This window comes from Muscardinus avellanarius, assembly GCF_963383645.1.
Source record: "Muscardinus avellanarius genome assembly, chromosome: 10".
NCBI lineage: Eukaryota > Metazoa > Chordata > Mammalia > Rodentia > Gliridae > Muscardinus > Muscardinus avellanarius.
The window spans coordinates 103,547,994-103,566,813 of NC_137796.1; the positions used below are offsets into that span (position 1 = coordinate 103,547,994).

An 18,820-nucleotide genomic window follows, 5' to 3' on the forward strand; every position below is an offset into this window, starting at 1 on the left:
GTATGTTGTAGCTCAGAGGTAGAACGCCTCTGACTTTCACCTCCAGTACCAAAAAAAAAAAAAAAAAAAAGCAAGAAAGAAGTAAAGAATTTAAGTGGTATGAGAAAAGGCTTGGGGATCTTTTCTGGGGGAAGTAGGGATATTTAGTAAATTTCGAGGTGACAGTAAGCATTTTGGGGAAAAAAACCTAGAATGCCTGGTTCCTAGTATTACCATATTTTTTGTAAATAAAATTTTATTTGGACGTAGAGCAAGTTGGTACCATTTCTATCAGTTTTTTAGTCAGACAACGCTGTGAATAAAATAGTTCTATGTTTTTCCAGGTATGAGTTAACATTAGTACAGAAATGTTTAAAAGCGCCATTGAGTAGACACCAAGGTAACCACTCTTGTGGCCACCAGAGGGCGTGCATGCCTCTGCCAAAATTTATACCACAGCTCTACTACAACTGGTGCCTGCTTACACAGGAAAGGGTTTATGCTGATGAGTTTTTTTTTTTTTTTTTTTTTTTGCGGGTCTGGGGATGGAACCCAGGGGCATTCGACCTCCGAGCTACACCCCCTGCCCTATTTTTTATTCTTTATTTTGAAACCGGGTCTCACTGAGTTGCAGAGGGCCTCACTAAGTAGCTGAGGCTGTCCATGAACTGTGGTCCTCCTGTCTCAGCCTCCCGAATGCTGGGATTACAAGTGTGCGCCACCATGCTGATGAGAATTTATTGGCCTTCTGTAAATAGCTGATTTTCAACCTCATTGTGATGGGTACTAAAATAACATACTTTATATCATAGCATGGAATTATAAAAGCACAAACTGGGTCAGATTTTACTCTGGCGCCTGTTGTCCTGTTTGTGCTAAGCTGTGACGTGATGGAAGAGCGCCATCCGGCTGTCTGGGTCCCCCACTCGCTTGTTAGCAGGTGATTTGCATTGGCTGCCCCGTGCCAGGCGCGTGTGAGCTGGAGTACAGTCATGAGCAAGAGAGCCCTGTGCATGAGATTATGGCCTGGAGCTAGACCACAAGCAGGGCAATGCTTGTTTTGGTGGAGGGTCACCCTGAGTCCCGCATTGTGGGCAAGGGCTCTACCACTGAGCTGCACCTCTAGCCAGAGAAGCAGGGAACAAAGAGTGGTCCTGCGGAGCGGTGCCCCCGACATTCACATCTGCGTGGAACGTCAGGATGTGGGCTTACTTGAAACAGCCTTCATCGGGGTCTCCGGATCAGCTCATTCTGCAGTTGGGGTGGGCCCTGAATCCAGAGGCTGGTGTCTTTGTCAGAGAACAAAGGCCGGGTGACGACCAAGGCAGGGGCTGGAGAGGTAGCCCTCAGACCCAGGGGTGCCCAGAGCTGCGCGGAAGGGTCCTCCCAAGAGCCTAGGAAGAGCAGGACTTTGCACTTCAGCACTGTGACAAGATACCTACTGTGGTTTTGAGCCACCAGTTTGTGGCGATTTGTCAGGGTCAACCTAGGAAATGAATACACAGGCGAATTCAGGCAGTACATGCTGTGAGGGAAAGCAGAGAGGTGCCTTGGGAGCAGGAGACATCGCTGTTTTAGAAGACAGGGCGCTCTCTAGGAGCTAAGCCTAGAAGTGAAGGTTGCAGCCCGTGTTCTGTGGCCCAACCCCGAGGAACCTGGAGAGACTCGGGCTGGGTGAGAGCGGGAGGAGACAGGTCACCGCCACGTGCTGTCACCATCCTGTGCCCCAGGGACACTACGTTGGGTGGGCACGCGGAGGAAGTTCCTGACTGTTCACCTGGAAGCCGTGTAAGCACTGCGGGGGGAACTGCCAGAGACACGCAGCTCAGAGGCCAGCACGAGGAGCCCAGCTGCGATCACCCTCAGCCCGTGCTCACCTGGGCCCGCGTCTCCAAGGGCACTTTGTGGTGGCTCGAGCTCTGCTCTGAGCCGGCTCCTGGCTGATTGTGCAGCCAACAGACCTAAACCAGGAGAGGCCTGTGTGTGTGGTGGCTCATTCCTCACTCGTCTCTTCAGATTTCACCTAGAAATGTGCAGAAACTGAAATCTGTGGAGCCAATTCATGATAATTCCTTAAACAAGGATATAGCCTCTGTTTGGGAGACTCTGGTATTTTAGGGAAATAGCTGTAAAATTTCTTTTATCTACAATATAACCAGAGCCAGTGGTATCTTTTTTTTTTTTTTTTTTTTGCGGGTCTGAGGCTGGAACCCAGGGACATTTAACCTCTGAGCTACACTCCCTGCCCCAATTTTTTCATTCTTTATTTTGAAACAGGGTCTCACTGAGTTGCAAAGGGCCTCACTAAGGAGCTGAGGATGTCTGCGAACCATGATCCTCCTGTCTCAGCCTCCAGAAAGCTGGGATTACAAGCGTGCGTCACCACGCCCAGCTCAGTGGTATCTTTTAAATAATAATTTGCAATAGAACTAAACAGATAACTACCACTTTAGTTTCTGTTTAGAATTTTGAAGTATTAATTTTAAGTCGTATTCTCAAACATGCCAGTTTCCAAAATTCGACACAGACTTCCACGGTATTTTATCTGTCAAGTAGCACTTAAAATATTCTTTGCATAGTTGGGTAAGATGGTGCACACTTGTAATCCCAGTATTTGGGAGGCTGAGACAGGAGGATCGCAGGTTTAGAGCCAGCTTCTGCAATTTAGCAATACTCTCAGCAACCTTGTGAGAACCTATTTCCAAATAAGAAATAAAATCAGGCTGGGGGTGTAGCTTGGAGGTAGAATGTATGCGAGTTCAGTCCCCAGTACCAAAACATGCACATACATGCACATACACATACCCTCTGCACCAGGCTTGGGGTACAGCTCAGAGGTGGAATGCCCTTGGGCTCAATCCTCAGTGCCACTAAACTAAAAAGAAAAATAAACTTTAAAAATAGATGTTTTTTTCCAGGTATGGTGGTACATGCTTACAGCCCCAGCATTTGGGAGGCTGAGACAGGAGGATTGCCGGTTCAAGGCCAGCCTCAGCTACTTAGTGAGGTCCTGTACAACTTAGAACTGTTGCAAAATAAAAGAAAAAAATAGGGCTGAGGGTGAGGGTGTAGCTTAGAGGTAGAATGCCCCTGGGTTCCATCTCGATTACTGGAAAAAAATACATATGTTTTTATGTTTATAATCACTTTATTTTCCTTGAGACAGGGTCTCACTGAGTTGCCCAGGTGAATTCAAACTTATGATCCTTCTGCCTCTGCCTCCCGAGTAGCTGCGATTACAGATGTGTGCCACTGCATGTGGCTTTTTGTGTTTTAAATAGCTAGATTTTTAAAAAATTTTGTTTTGTTTTGGTACTAGAAGTTGAACTCAGGTATTCTACCTCTGGGCTACAGTCCCAGTTCGCTAAGTAGCTGAGGTTGTCTGTGAACCACGATCCTCCACAGACCTATTTTATTTTTTATTTGGAAACATGATCTCATTAAGTTGCTGAGGCTTTGAACCTGTGATGCTCCTGTCTCGGCCTCTCAAGTATTGGGATTACAAGCATGCACCACCACACCTGGCTATATTATTTAATTTCTAGCTAGGAAACACCTATAAATACTTAGAATGAGCTTATTCCATTGGTTCTGATTTGAGCTATTGGTCAGAATTTAAAGAAACTTAAATGAGTCTCTTCGCTCAATTAGTTTTTAATTTTGTTATGTTCAGTGCTAACTAAGGGGCTAGAATTTCTAGAGATTTTATTTTCCTTTAGTCTTATAGGAAAGTCTATTATACCATCATAGAATGGTTTTAAACCTTAAGAACCCAAATACTACATAATTCTACTTTAAGTCAGTTATTGGTTGGCTTGTTAAGAATGTTTTGAAGGAATAAGGCAAAAGGAGATTTCATTTTCAGTAACTGCTTTCAGGCTGGGGAGGTCCCTTAGTGGTAGAGTGTGTTTAAGCCTATGTGAGGCCCTGGGTTCAGTCCCCAGCAACAAAATATTTCCCTCCTCAGTTAGAGAAATTGGTGTTGCTAGGTTTTTTTTTTTTTTTTATGTTTGGATTACATATTCCATCTCAGAAACTGTTTCTATCAGAATAAATAGTAATTGATTTGTTTAAAGCTAAATCTTAGTAATTAAGTAAGTGGTTTAGTTTGGAAAGATGATATGTTCTATTGCTAACTTAAACTTTTCTCTTGTCAGGCGTGGTGGCGCACGCTTGTAATTCCAGCACTAGAGAGGCGGAGACAATAGGGTCGCGGTCCGCGGACAGTCTCAGCTACTGCTTAGGCCCTTTGCAACTCAGTGAGACCCTGTTTCAAAATAAAGAGAAAAAACAGGGCTGAGGGTGTAGCTTGGAGGTAGAATGCCCCTGGGTTCTATCCCTAGTAGCACACACACAAAAAAAAAAAAAAAAGAAAGAAGGAAAGAAAGAAAGAAGTTTTCTCTTTTATACAACATGCTAATTTTAAAATCCACAAACACTGTATTTTCATCCTAACTTTGGGTGCAATGTTGTCCCGGTGACCTGGTCAGCCTCCTAGATGCTGACTTGGCTGGCGCTAAGGCCGTGGGGCGGGAGGCGCTTCACCTTGGCCTGGTGCTTTCCCTTCCCCAGGCTCACCCCTCCCGGACCCCTGTGAGGAACAGCCCTGTTTGCCAGAAAAGAACCAAGATTTCACGTGAGGGTTCACCTGGGTCATTCACCAGCCCTCAGAGCTCACGCTTGAGCCCAGGCCAGGACTCTCAGGCCCACAGTTGGCTTTAAGACAAATGCAGTCATTCCAGAGCAAGACTGGACAGCAGGCATGCACAGGCCTCCAAGGAGGAAGAGGTCCTGAGAGCAGGGCGGCAGGACGCGTCCAGAGGGGCAGTGCACTGGTTGGGCAGGTCGAAAGGCCATTCTGCACCGAGCTTGTAGTGGAATGAGCAGGTAGAAGTGAGGGTGGAGGAGCAAGAGGGCAGGTGTTGGGCCTTCTGCGGAGCCTACAGGGGCTTGACCACGAAGCCAATCAGGTACAGCCCAACTTCAGCAAAGTAGGAAGACACGTTTGGGGTTAGTGAGAGGAAGTACTTGAAGAAACTCGATAGTGGTTACCAACAGTAATATATACGTATGTACATACGGTTTATTGATATCTTACGCGCGCGCCGTAAAGTGAGTGATCCAGAGCTTGGTGGTTTTGAGCCAGGCCTGGGAGGACTGCTGTCAACAGAGGTGGAGGAGAGAGAAGGACGCTTGCGCTCCCTGAGGAGCCCCCAGGCCATCCTGGGGAGGGCGCTGCCGCCCACTTCTCACCCCAGCCTGCTGCCTAGATGCAGGGGAAGTCAACCCCAGCTTGCAGCCTTTCTCAGTGCTCAGGCTTTCCGAATGGAAGAGCCACCACGTGCGGTAGCTGTTGCGTTCCAAACTTGAGGCCCTTGCTCCTGTTGCCTGTGCAGCCTCGGTCACACGTGGTCCTCTTGTCTCTGCAGCCTGGAGTTCTCGGCTACTTTGAATTCAGTGGCTCACCGCAGCCTCCTGGCTATTTGACCTTCTTCACCGCAGCACTACATTCATTAAAGAAAGGTAAACGGACTCATGTTAAGACCTTAGTGTTTTAACAGAGATGTACTTAATTGTTATCTTTCGCATATGGTAACATGTCTTTGATTTGCTAGATTCCTTTTCTCAGTGTATTTTTAATGAATGTGTTGTTTAATGTTCTGTCACTAGCAGACAAAATATACCATTTCAAGTATATTCTCTTAAATTTTTAGCTCTTTAAAAACATAGCTCCCAAGCCGGGCGTGGTGGTGCACGCTTGTAATCCCAGCATCTGAGAGGCTGAGACAGGAGGGTTGTGGTTCATGGACAGCCTCAGCTACTTAGTGAGGCCCTTTGCATCTCAGTGAGACCCTGTTTCAAAAATAAAGAATAAAAAATAGGCTTGGGGATGTGGCTCCAATGTAGAATGCCCCTGGGTTCCATCCCCAGTTCTGCAAAACAAAAAGACAAAAAAACTCTTAGCCAGGTGTGGTGGCACATGCTTATAATCCCAATACTTGGGAGGCTGAAACAGGAGGATTGCAGGTTCAAAGCCAGCCTTGGCAACTTAGTAAGACTCTCAGCAACCCAGTGAGACCCTGTCTCAAGAATTAAAATTGGAGCCAGGCATGTTGGTGCACTCTTGTAATTCTAGTACTTGGGAGGCTGAAACAGGAGGATCACAGGTTCGCGGCCAGCCTCAGCTACTTAGTGAGGCCCTCTGCAACTAAGACCCTTTTTCAAAATAAAGAATAAAAAAATAAGGCTGGGGGTAGAGCTTGGAGGTAGAATGCCCCCAGTTTCAATCTCCAGTACTGCAAAAATATAAAAAAAAAAAAAGAATAAAATAGGTTTGGGGTATAGTTTGGAGGTAGAATGCCCCTAGGTTCCATCTTCAGTACCAAAAAAACCAAGAGAAAGAGAGAGAGAGAGAGACAGAGAGAGAGAAACGGGGGAGGGGGGATAAAATCAGGCTGAGGGTGTAGCTTAAAGATGGAATGCCTCTGGGTTCCAAAAAAAATCCTATGTTGTCTACAATTGTATATTTTTTATTGTAAAATTCATTATAACAGGCAGTTATTGTTTAGTGTGTAGTTACAAGTTTTGGTCAGCGTTGTTAATTGGCAATCGAATCTGTCATTTTGATATACTGTACTTTAGCTATACATTTCCTTCCTGGAGTACTTTTACAAATATAAAAGTCATGTCATATTACACCATGAGCTGATTGCTACTTTCACCCTTCTTATCAGATACCATTTGGAGTTTTATTTACATTAAATGTCATGACCTATTCATTTTCCCATGTTGTTCTGGGTTCTCTTAGGTCATGACACTAAGACCTGTCCGTTCTCTGTTGTATACATTGGTCTCCATCTCTTTCATTACCCCTCTGGTCCAGGCCCCTTCATCCACACCTGCATTCAGCCAGTGGACACTTAACTGGTACCCAGCATCACCCCCCTTCCTTCCACTGTGGTTTAGTATATACTAGTTCTGCCTGCAAGGTAGAGGTGTCCCCGCTCTCAGCCCAGCTCTCTACTGCCAAACCCCTAATTGTCCTTAGAATCCAGCTCAAGCTTGCAATCCCAGTTCTTGGGAGGCTGAGGCAGGAGAATCTTGGGTTTGAGGACAGCCTCAGCAAGCTAATGAGACTCTGCCAACCTACTGAGATACTGTTTCAAAATAAAATTAAAAAATAGGGCTAGGGATATAGCTCAGAGGTAGAATGCCCCTTGGGTTCAATCCCCAGTGCAAAAAAAAAAAAAAAAAAAAAAAAAGAGAGACTCTAGCTCAAACACCATGCTCACCGTTCAGTAACTTACCCCTGCCCCAGTTTAAATTTGGTACCCTGTTGTTTCCATCATAGCATGTAGCAGAGTTTGCACTTGTATATAAGATGGCTTGTTTAGTAACATCTGTCTTACTCCCAGACTCAGGGACCACGCGTCTTCAGTGTAGCGTTGTCCTCTAGCGTCGGGCACACGGCAGAGGTTCAATCAATATTTGCCAAGTGTATGATCAGATTAATGACCATATTATCTTACCCCAGGGTATTAACAAAAATATGTAGCTTTTTTTTTTTTTTTTTTTTTTTGCTGGTTATTAGGTTGCTTCAGGTTTTAAAAATTTTAAATGTATCATGTATACATGAAATAATTATACGACTGGCCATTTAAACATGTACATTTTTTAAGATTTTAAGTATGGAGGATTTACTATGTTCACATTTTTCCTGTTTGGGAGACCTGGGGGAGGGAAGCGAGCTGTCAGATGCGCAAGTCTTCTGTTCACTTGAGGGACAGCGCTGGGCAGCTTGAGTGACTAAGAAGACACAGTGAGTCCAAACCTGAACTTTGAAAACAAAAGGTTGGCGATGTAAATGAGTTTGAGAGATAGACATTCAAAGCTCTTCACTGAAAACTAAATAAAGCCCTCCAAAGAAACCTTAAGATCAAATATGCAAGGCAGCTCCAGTCATTAAGATGGTTGCGTTCGCGGCTGAGCTGAGGGAGACTTTCAAGACTCCTTCATCCAGAGGCTCCTCCTCCTCCTCCTTCCTCTTTTTTGTGATGCTGGGATTGAACCCAGGGCATTCTGCCTACACGCTGTACCCCAGCCCTCCTTTGCATTTGGAAACAGGGTCTCGCTAAGTTGATGGTCTCACTGATTTGCTGCGACTGGCTTTGAGCCTGTGACCCCGCCTGAGCCTCCCGGGCACTGGGATTGCAGGCATGAGCCCAGCTTACTTGCTTTCTTTTTCCTTCCTTCCTCCTTTCTTCCCAGATAGTACTGAGGCTTGAACCCAGAGGCATTCTGCCTTTCACTTACACCTCTAGCCCTATTTTTTGTTTTGAAATAGGATCTTGCTAGGTTGCTGAGAGCCTCTCTAAGTTGGTCTTGAACCTGAGATCCGCATGTATCAACTTTCCAAATACTGGGATTACAAGCATGTCCCGTTACACTCGACTAGAGGTTTCCTAAATAGAAAAATATTTCCAAATGTAAGTAGCTTTTCCCCTTCTTTCTTTAAACAAAGAGAGAATGTAATAGGGATGAAATAGGGTCAAGAGGGAGAGATAGATGGCTAGAAAGTACTCCAGTCAGGCGTGGTGTCATGGACTGGTAGTCCCAGCTGCTAAGGAGGCTGAGGATCCTCCAGCAGGAATTCAGAGCCAGCCTGGGCACCAGAGTGAGTCTCCATCTCGAAAATACAACAAAAACTAGGGAGAAGGGCTGGGATCTGGGTGTGGTGGTGCACGCTTGTAATCTCAGTACTTGGGAGGCTAAGATAGGAGGATCACAGGTTCCAGGCCAGCCTCAGCTACTTAGTGAGGCCCTTTGCAACTCCGGGCTAGGGGTGGAGCTCAGAGATAGAATGTTCCTAGCCTCCAGTTTTAATACCATGCATATGTACACACACACACACACACACACACACACACACACACACACACACACAGAAAGGGGCTGGGGATGTAGCTTAGTGGTAGGGCCTTACCTTACAAGGCCCTGGGTTCCACAAACAGAACAAAACAAAAAAATCCTCAAAAGTACAAATTTAACTTCCTTGGTCAAAACTCCCCCCCCCCCCCAGTACTAGGTATTGAACCCTGGGGCATTCTACCTCTGAGTTACACGCCCAGCCCTATATTTTTATTCTTTATTTTGGAACAAGGTCTCATCAAGTTGTAGAGGGCCTCTACTAAGTAACTGAGGCTGGCTGCAAACCTGTGATCTTCCTGTCTCAGCCTCTCAAGTACTGGGATTACAAGCGTGCCTTGGTCAAAGCATTAATGTTGAAAAATGCTTATGGTAAGTTTTTCTCAATACATGCGTCTGACTTCCTTTTCTACATGTCCTCCCTGTCCTGTGATTGTTGCATATGCAAGTTTGTAGTGGCTGAGATTCATTCTGACTAATCCTTATTCACCATCACCCCCTTTTTTTGTGGCTGTTTCCACTTAACGAATGATCTTTTGAAAAAACAAATTAGAAATGATGACTGTCCCTAATGTGTGCACCATGGAGGATTATGTAGAGTAAATCTTGCCTTGAGCATCTGGGGTTTTCTCCCGTTTTTCTTAGTCTGAAGTAAAGCAGTATTTTCCTTATTATTAACAGCAGATGTGTGGTTAAAACAAAACAAAACATGCACACATTTTTTTGGTGGAACAGTTTCAAATATAAATTTTAGGCCAATGTTCTGTTTAGATTGTGTGTACAAAATGAGGCCTGAGAAACATTCGACAAGCTTAACATTCGCCTGCAGAGATCTGCGCTGCAGGCGCGTTTAGGCTCTGGGGTGGGAAACAGGTACGGACGGAGTGCAGGGACTCGGGCCTCTCAGTGCGCTCATGGGTTTCTTGTTTCTGCTTCTGTGGTGCTGGGGATGGAACCCAGAACTTGAGCTCACTAGGCCAAGTGCTTTACCACTGAGCTACACCCTCAGCTCTTGAATGGTTTTGAAAAGTTGTCTTAGAAATGTCCAGGACTGAGCCGGGCGAGGTGGCGCACGCTTGTAATCCCAGCATTCGGGAGGTTGAGACCGGAGGATCGCGGTTCGCGGACAGCCTCAGCTCCTCAGTGAGGCCCTCTGCAACTCAGTGAGACTCGGTTTCAAAATAAAGAATAAAAAATAGGGCAGGGGCTGCAGCTCGGATGTCGAATGCCCCTGGGTTCCATCCCCAGACCCGCAAAAAAAAAAAAAAAAAAAAAAAAAAATTGATAGAAGTAAGCTGGGTATGGTGGTGCATGCCTATAATCCCACCATTTGGGAGGCTGAGACCGGAGGATCACAGTTGTGGACAGCCTCAGCTGCTTAGGCCCTCTGCAACTTAGTGAGACCTTGTTTCAAAATAAAGAATTAAAAAATAGGGCAGGGGGTGTGGCTTGGAGGTCAGATGCCCCTGGATTCCATCTCCAGACCCCCTCCAAAAAAAGATAGAAGTAGAGAGGCTAGAAAAATAATGAACAAATTATAACTGCCCACACCACCTAGCAGGTGAGCTCACATCAACCACCAGCCCAAACCTAAGGCTAAACAGCCACCAGTAACTGAAAGGGAAAGTAAACAGTTAACAGAGAGAAAGCAGTTCATGCTACAGTGTTGATAATATGTAAAAACATCAGCTGGGCCTGGCTTGAATCCCAACACTTGGGAGGCTGAGACAGGAGGATCCTGGCCAACCTCAGCTACTTGGTAAGGCTCTTAGCAACTTAGTGAGACCCTGTTTCAAAATTAAAAAAAAATAAAAATAGGGTTGGGGATAGAGCTCAGAGGTAGAACACCCCTGTGTTCCATTTCCAGTTCCAAAAAAAAAAAAAAAAGTAAAAATATCAAGCAACAGGCAGCCTTCAGAAAATGGCAGAACACCTTCCAACTGTACCCTCCCAGCCTACAGGCGGAGACGAGCCCTCTGCTTAGCAGACCCCACGGCATGTTTCACAACCAGCACACTCTTAAGTTCTTTGTAGACTGATGACCTGCTAGCGTCAAGAAATAAATGCAGAAAGCGTCCTGGATATTTGTTTACTTACTTATTTATTTATTTATTTATTTATTTATTTATTTATTTATTTTTGTGGTATTGGGAATAGAACCCAGGGACATTCGACCTCTGAGCTAGACATCCAGCCCTATTTTTAAATTTTTATTATTTATTTATTTATTTACTTATTTTTGGTGGGTCTGGGGATGGAACCCAGGGGCATTCAACCTCTGAGCTACACCCCCTACCCTATTTTTTATTCTTTATTTTGAAACCGGGTCTCACTGAGTTGCAGAGGGCCTCACTAAGTAGCTGAGGCTGTCCGCGAACCGCGATCCTCCTGTCTCAGCCTCCCGAATGCTGGGATTACAGGCGTGCGCCACCACGCCCGGCTTACTTCTATCATTTTTTATGTAGCAGTTTTGTATTTTCATGTAGTTAAGTTTGTGGTTCTTTTCTTAGTTTATTTGGAAATATGATGACTAATTAGTTTGCTTCCTCTTATTTTAAATTTAAAAGTTGTTTAGCATTTTACACTGGCTTGACTTTGGCTCAAAACATAGAGTACATTTGACTTTTACAAAATGGTACTTCCCGTCTCCGTCTCTTGATGCCTGCTTTACCACAGAACCCATTCTTGCCCGTGGTTAGGTCTGCTTCTGTTTTCTCTTGGTCTGGATATCCACGTTTATGTGAGAGAATGTAATTGAGTTTCTTGCTTTGTAAACTGTTATTATCTGTTAAAAACGCGGACTCCACTTCCTCAAGTTTTTGTGTATTGTGGAATGTTCTTTTACATTAACCCATGCCTTTAGCTAGGTTTCAGTTGAAATTGTATTAAATGTATGAACTGACATGATCGTAACATTTAGCTTCCCTTCTTAGGATCACAGCAGGATTATTCATTTATTTAAATCTTCTTTTAATTTTTCACAGTAGGTCTTACAGGTCTCTTGTTAATGTTTAATCATTTCGAAGCGCTGAGTGATTAATTGGGCTGGCAGTCTTTCTGTTCAGGATCCTGAAAGAAATCAACTTTCAGATTCTCTTTTCTTCCGGACTGCAAAGCCTGTACCACTTGGAACCATTTAATACTGGCAGGCAGCCTTCATTGTTCATTTGCTTAAAGAAAGTTTGGAAGAGGGATTGTCTGTTTAAGTTGCTTGCTTTTTTTTTCCTTTCATCTTGTGTTATTTTCTATAAATGTGTGTTCTGATAAAATGTTGTTACATTTCTGCTACGATTTGGCAGTGTTTTTGAAAGAGAAAACTTGCAGCAAATTGACCCTGCTTTTCATCTGATTTACAAAAAGGATTCAGGGCGTTCTTGGGGGTGGGGAGAGCACTGCCTGGCCCTACCCTTTGCTGCTGGGATGGAGCCTGTAACTTGGAACCGAATCTTTAGCTGTGTGATGTTTGAGTTAGTCTATCTGGAAGTGTGGGAAGGATGGAGATAAGGACATTTGCTTGTTTAAAAAGCCAAATCCTATGTGAAGGTCTTGTGTGTGAATAAAGCAGTAGTCTTAAAGTCTAGAATGCCATAGAAACTAAGCTCCCAGCCTGAACACACCTCAAATAAATATTGTGTCTGATTTAGCAAAAGCACTCACACAAGAATTAAGTCCTTGATTGACCTGCAGGCCGTCTTCCTCTCCCCCTGCCCATTGGCCCCCGACATGGTTTTCTCGGTATGGAATCGACTGGCCCTCTGTCCAGCTGGAGTGGGAGCCGACATAGAGCGTGCTGGGCACTTTGAAGCCAGCGCTTGTGGAGTTGCTGCCACAGCTCTTCCCCCACTTGACAGCTGAGGAGGGAACGGACGGCTACTGATGGGTGCTTGAGAAAGATGCCTTTTGTGTATGTCGTGCTGGGGATGGAACCCAGGGACCCTCTACCCCTGGGCTACACCCCTAGTCCTATTTTTATTTTTCATTTGTAAACAGGGCCTTGCTGAGGGTGACTTTGAACCTGCGACCCTCCTGTTTTAGACTTCCAAGCACTGGAATTACAGACATGCGCCACCATGTCCGGCATTGAGGAAGATTTTGTCTGTGAGAATTTTATTTATTTTGTGGTACTGGGGACTGAATCCAGGGGCATTCTACCTCCAAGCTATACCTCTAGCCCTATTATATTTATTTTTGAAACAGGATCTTGCTGAGTTACGGAGAGTTTCACTATTTGCTGAGTTTGTCCTAGAACCTGCGATCCTCTTAGCCTCTCCAGTACTGAGATGACAGGTGTACACCTCCAGCATCAGACACTGTAGAGGAATTTGTTAGAGGAGAATCTTAGTGGTTGCTCTGTAAGGTCCTCTGCTCCACGGGGTGGCATCTGCTGCTGTGAGGACATAAGAAGCATCTTCTTCCATATCTTACTCATAAGTAGAGCTTTTCTGGAGCGCTTTTTAATAGATTATGAAAATTTATACATCAAGAGGTTTGGAACCCCCAGCCCTATTTTTTATTCTTTATTTTGAAACAAGGTCTCACTCAGTTGCAGAGGGCCTCACCAAGTAGCTGAGGATCATCCAACAACCTGTGAGATCCAGTCTCAGCCTCCCAAATTCTGGGATTACAAGTGTGCGCCACCACATTCAGCTTTTATATGGCTTTTTTTTTTTTTTTTTTTGCGGTACTGGGGATGGAACCCAAGGGCATTCTACCTCCAAGCTATGTGCCCATCTCTATTTTTTTTTTGTCTTTTTATGTTTGAAACAGGGTCTTACTGAGTTGCAAAGGGCCTCACTAAGTAGCTGAGGCTGTCTGTGAACCGCGAATGCTGGATTACAAGTGCGTGCCACCACGCCTGGCTTTGTATGACTTTTTTTGTGTGTGTGTGGTACTGGGGTTCCTGGAAACCCTTCTACCTCCAGGCTACACTCCCAGCCAGACCTATTTTATATATTTTTATTTGGAAACAGGGTCTCTTACGCCAGCGCAGCTGGCTTTGAACCTGCGCGATCCTCCTGTCTCCGCCTCCCAAGCGCGGGGATTACAAGTGTGCGCCACCACGCCCGGCTCAGCCCTTATTATTTTTTGTTTTTGTTTTGGTGCTGAGGATTGAACTCGGGGGCATTCTACCTCAGTGAGTGTGTGCCCACAGTGAGTGTGGCTGCAGGTCTGTGGCAGGCTTCCCTGGAAGGTGCAGGCGGGGAGACTGCTCAGGGCAGCTGGTGCTGAGGATGGGGAGGGTTTCCCAGGAGAACCACACCTCCAGGTCAGTGAGTGAGGCTGCAGCGTGGAAGGCAGTGGGCTGAGAAAGCATCAGCCGTGTTTCCGCAGCAGGCGCCCAGAGCCCAGCTGAGTTTACAGCTATTTGTTTCATTGAACCCATGTATTGCACCCCTTTCACTTTCTCATTGCTTTGTGATGTGTTTGCCTTTATTAAGCTGTCCTGTTTGGGGCCGTGGCCATATTAGCATATGTGTTTGACCTGTTTCTTGGGAAACATTTTTTTCATTATATTTGGGAGTTGAGACTCCCAGACAAAGAATCAAAAGCATTAGAATCTTTGGGGGAAAGTCTTAGTGATCACATAATAGTCACAGGCTTATAGTCACCACTCCAGGCACTCAGTTCTGGTCCATTCTGGGTCACATTTGATATACTCTCATGAGCCGGCACTAGGCCTGCATGGTCTAGACGTCACTGCTACCCACTGAAGTGGAAACTGAGCCTCTGAAGAGGTTGTCAAGTTGCTCAGGGCAGAATAATGGCCCCCGAAAAGGTCCACTTCCTAACCCCAGAACCTGTGAGTGTGCTAATACATGGCAGGGGCAATTGTGTTGCCAAGCTCAATTACCAACCAGTAGACCTGGCACAAGGGAGACTACCTGGTTACCTGGGTGCACCTCTTTTAATCAAGAGTGTTCAAGGTGAAATTGCGAGGTAGAACAGTCAGTGTCAGAGTGCTGCAGGGTGAGAAGCATTTGTCCATCCACTGCCGCCTGGGAAGAGGGGTGGAGGGGCTGTGGGCAACTTCTGATTCTCGGAGCCTCCAAAGGACCACGTTCTGCTGATGGGGCAGGATTGGTTTCAGCCCCGTGAGATTCCTTTTAGACTTCTGACCTCCGGAACTGTAAGATGAATCTGTGTTGTTTTAAAGCCCTAAGTCTATGGTAATTTGTTACAGCAGCAGCAGAAAACTGATACATTCAGCCGGGCGTGGTGGCGCACGCTTGTAATCCCCGCGCTTGGGAGGCGGAGACAGGAGGATCGCGCAGGTTCGAAGCCAGCCGTGCTGGCGTAAGAGACCCTGTTTCAAAAATATAAAATAGGTCTGGGAGTGTAGCCCGGAGGTAGAAGGGCTTCCAGGAACCCCAGTACCACCAAAAAAAAAAAAAAAAAAAAAAAAAACCTGATACATTCACACAGCAGTAAATGCAGGAGCTGAGAATGAAGCCAGCCCGCTTACTGAGTTCACCTCCTGCAGCCCTGCCCCATTCCTGCCCCATTCTGCTCGGCTGATGCTCCCAGGATGAAGCAAGGGGTCTGAGGAGAGGACTTCCTCCTGGCCCTGCCTGGGATGCTGCCTTCTCTTTTCTTTCTTTCTTTCTTTTTTTTTTTTTTTTTTTTTGTCCTTTTGTGGCACTGGGGATTTAACCCAGGGGCGTTCTGCCTCAGTTTGGGGGGATTCTTTGGGAGCAAAAAGTAGGTGACAGAGCTCATCAACCCTGGTGTTTAGACCACAGAACAGCCTGAGACGGGTGGGGACAGAGGGTTTCTAAGCAGGTGGTTAGACTGAAAGCCCTTCTGTGAGGGTAAAGAGAAAGGGATGTAAAGAGGATGTTCACAGGATGTATTTACATTGATGCATTGATATTCTCTTAGTATTTATGAATGAGAATGGCAGGTGTGAGAGCACATATTTTTACCATCATGTTACGTACATGCTAATGCCTATTTGGCGCTGTAGTTCATTTTCTCCTAAAATAAGATATCTGGAGCTACATTATTCTTTCCCTCCTGCTTATCTCACAAGAAAGGGAAAAACCTCATAGCTAAGATGTATGTGTTTACTTAGTAGCATCTTTGGCAAGCGCTAGAATATATTTGTGGTACCCAGATGCCAAATATTTTTTCTAGATAATTTCTTTGTGCTTTATGTGAAGAATTTTGAAGGTGTTCAGACCTCAAAGTCACATTTCTAGGGGGAAATGCAAGCAATAGCAATAGTTTGTACACTGAAAATGAGCATTTCTGTAACCTGTTTCTTTGACGTTTTTTGTTTTGATGGACATGTTTATCATTGGAAATGCGTAAAGTCTTCATCCAGTGTCATTTGAAAAGCAAATCACTATGGAAATGTTGAGTAATGTTGGAAGGGTTGTTTTTCGTATCTTTTAATATAAATCTCTGTTTTCCTTTTTCTGGCTGTTCAAATTTTTGGAAAGAAGAGTAGGAAAGCAGAAGTTAATAAAAGTGACAAATTATAAGCCAGGCAGGTGGTACACTCCTGTAATTCCAGGACTTGGGAGGCTGAGACGGGAGGATCACAGGTTTGAGGCCAGCATGCCCAAACTTAGTGAGATACTGTCTCAGAATAGAAACTGGCTTCGATCTCCAGTACCAAAAGAAGAAAGAAAGGCTGAGTATAGAATAAAGTGAGAAGTGTTCCCAGGCAGGCCTGCGCGTTACATTGTCGCTGTTTCCCAGTGTAGAGAAATGAGGACATTTCCTGGGGAGTGACTTCTTCGTCACGCTGATGAAATGGCGTGGGAGTCGATGTAGTGGCGTTGAGTTTTGAGGTATATCATGGTTTATTTGGTAGCAGTTATCCCTTGAGTATTTCTTTTGCTCAATATTGCATTTTTGCGTCCTGGTCCCTGAGAGGCTGGCCTGCACTGACGTCCTCAGATGGCAGACGGTGAGCTCCACCTGAAGCCCCCTCAGCCCTGCCAGTATCCTCAGCACCTTACTGTACTTCTGAGCACTCCAGGTGCTGGAGGCCTCATCTGTGGTTGGAGGCACAGGGTCCAGAGCCCCACCTTTTCCTGTATGAAGCAGACGAGTAGGTGAGGGAAAGACACGTCCTAATAATAATTGTTCTCTGTCCATGGAGGGGTGTTCATGCAAACGTCTAGGACGCGTTGTCTAATGGATCCTTCCCAGGTAGCTAAATCTGCGGGTCAGTCTCAGCGTAATTTTCTTCCTGAGATAAATGAATCTTACATTGCAACTTTACTATCCTGGTGTAGCCCAGTGGAAAATAAAATACAAACCTCATAGTTAATTTAAAATGTCTACTGGTTGCATTAAAAATTAAAAAGAAACAGGTAAAATTAATAACATTTTATTTAACCCAGTATATCTAGATAATTATCATTTCAGTGAAATTAGTATGAAAAGGATTGAGATTTCTTTAAATCAAGTCTTTGAGAAGTCTTGTGCTTGCATGCTTTGCACTCAGTTCAGGCATTAAATCTTCACAACTGAATTTTCACATTAAAATGAAGTAGATCGAGCTCCTCTCTCTCAGGTTGCACGTGCTCAGTAGCCACGTGTGTCCCGTGGCCACCCTCTAGGGCAGCGCAGTGGTGGACCTGAGCCTGTGACAGTGCCGAGCCAGTGTCCTGCGGAAAGCAGTTGAAGGGTGCTGCCTCTCCTGCAGGCACATCCTGAGGATGACTCCTCGGAGGGTGCTCCTGGGAGGTTGTTTATGATGAGCGTGAGTCCTGATAGTTTGCTTTAGGCAGGACTTTTAATCATTTACTTACTTACTTACTTACTTACTTACTTACTTACTTACTTTATTTATTTATTTATTTTTGTGGTACTGAGGGTGGAACCCAGGGGCTTTTCTACCTCCAGGCTATACTCCCAGACCTATTTTATGCTTTATTTGGAAACAAGGTCTCACTAAGTTGCTGAGAGCCTCACTAAGTAGCTGAGGCTGGCTTCGAACCTGTGTAGTCCTCCTGTCTCAGCCTCCCAAGCGCTGGGATTACACGTGTGTGCCACCACACCCAGCTAATCATTTATTTTAAAGCACAAATTAAAAGCTTATGCCATCTGGGCATGATGGCACACACTCATAATACCAGTACTTGGAAGGCTGAGATGGGAGGATTGAAGGTTCAAGGCCAGCCTCAGTAACTTAGCAAGGCCCTCAATAACCTAGCAAGAACATGTTTGCAGATAAAAATAAAATAGAGCTGAGGGTGTTGCTCAAATAGAATGTTCCTGGGTTCAATCCCCAGCACCATACACACACGTAAAAAATTTATTCTAGCTGGGCGTGGTGGTGTATGCTTGTAATACCAGTACTTGGGAGGCTGAGAAAGGAGGATCACAAGTTCAGAACTCGCCTCAGTAACTTTGTGGGGCTCTCAGCAACCTCGTAAGGCCTGTTTCAAAGAAAAAAACACAAAGGGTTGTCAGTGTGGCTTGGAGGTAGAATCCCTTTGCCACACAAAAAAGATTCTGTTTCCTTACGAAAGATAAACTAACCTTATTCTTCCTGGAATGTCTGCAAATGTTAACGTCTTGCCTCACTGATGTGGTGTGTGGCTCAGAATATGTGTACTTTACCCCAGAATTAAACCAGAGTTTTTTAACATTTAAAATTGAATTTAAGGCAGATGATACTAAGCAAAATCGGCTATTAAAACATGATACAAAGTGCTGAAGACAAAACTTGGATACAGATACGGAGTCCAGATGAATCTGAGTGGAAACCATGGAGCCACAGGGCACTTCGGATCTTTGCATTCCCTGGACCTTGGTGGTGCAAAGAAGGCACAGGAGGGAGCCTGAAGCTGTATCCAGGGTTGTGGGAGGCAGGGTTGGTAGCAAAGATCGCCAGCCTGATAAAAGATGCCCAGCTGAAACTAGACAAGATTGAGGTGTCAGAGCAAGGCCACCGAGG

At 45.2% G+C, this 18,820-nt stretch overlaps 1 protein-coding gene across 1 annotated transcript in view; it reads left to right on the top strand.

The window, feature by feature from the left end:
* TXNDC11 (thioredoxin domain containing 11) overlaps positions 1–18,820 on the top strand; it is a gene marked incomplete at both ends in the record, with an annotated part of 70,564 nt that overhangs the window by 22,911 nt on the left and 28,833 nt on the right. The window contains 1 exon segment of the mRNA XM_080703443.1: positions 5,409–5,502. Within this exon segment, the coding sequence (XP_080559569.1) occupies positions 5,409–5,502 (94 nt within the window).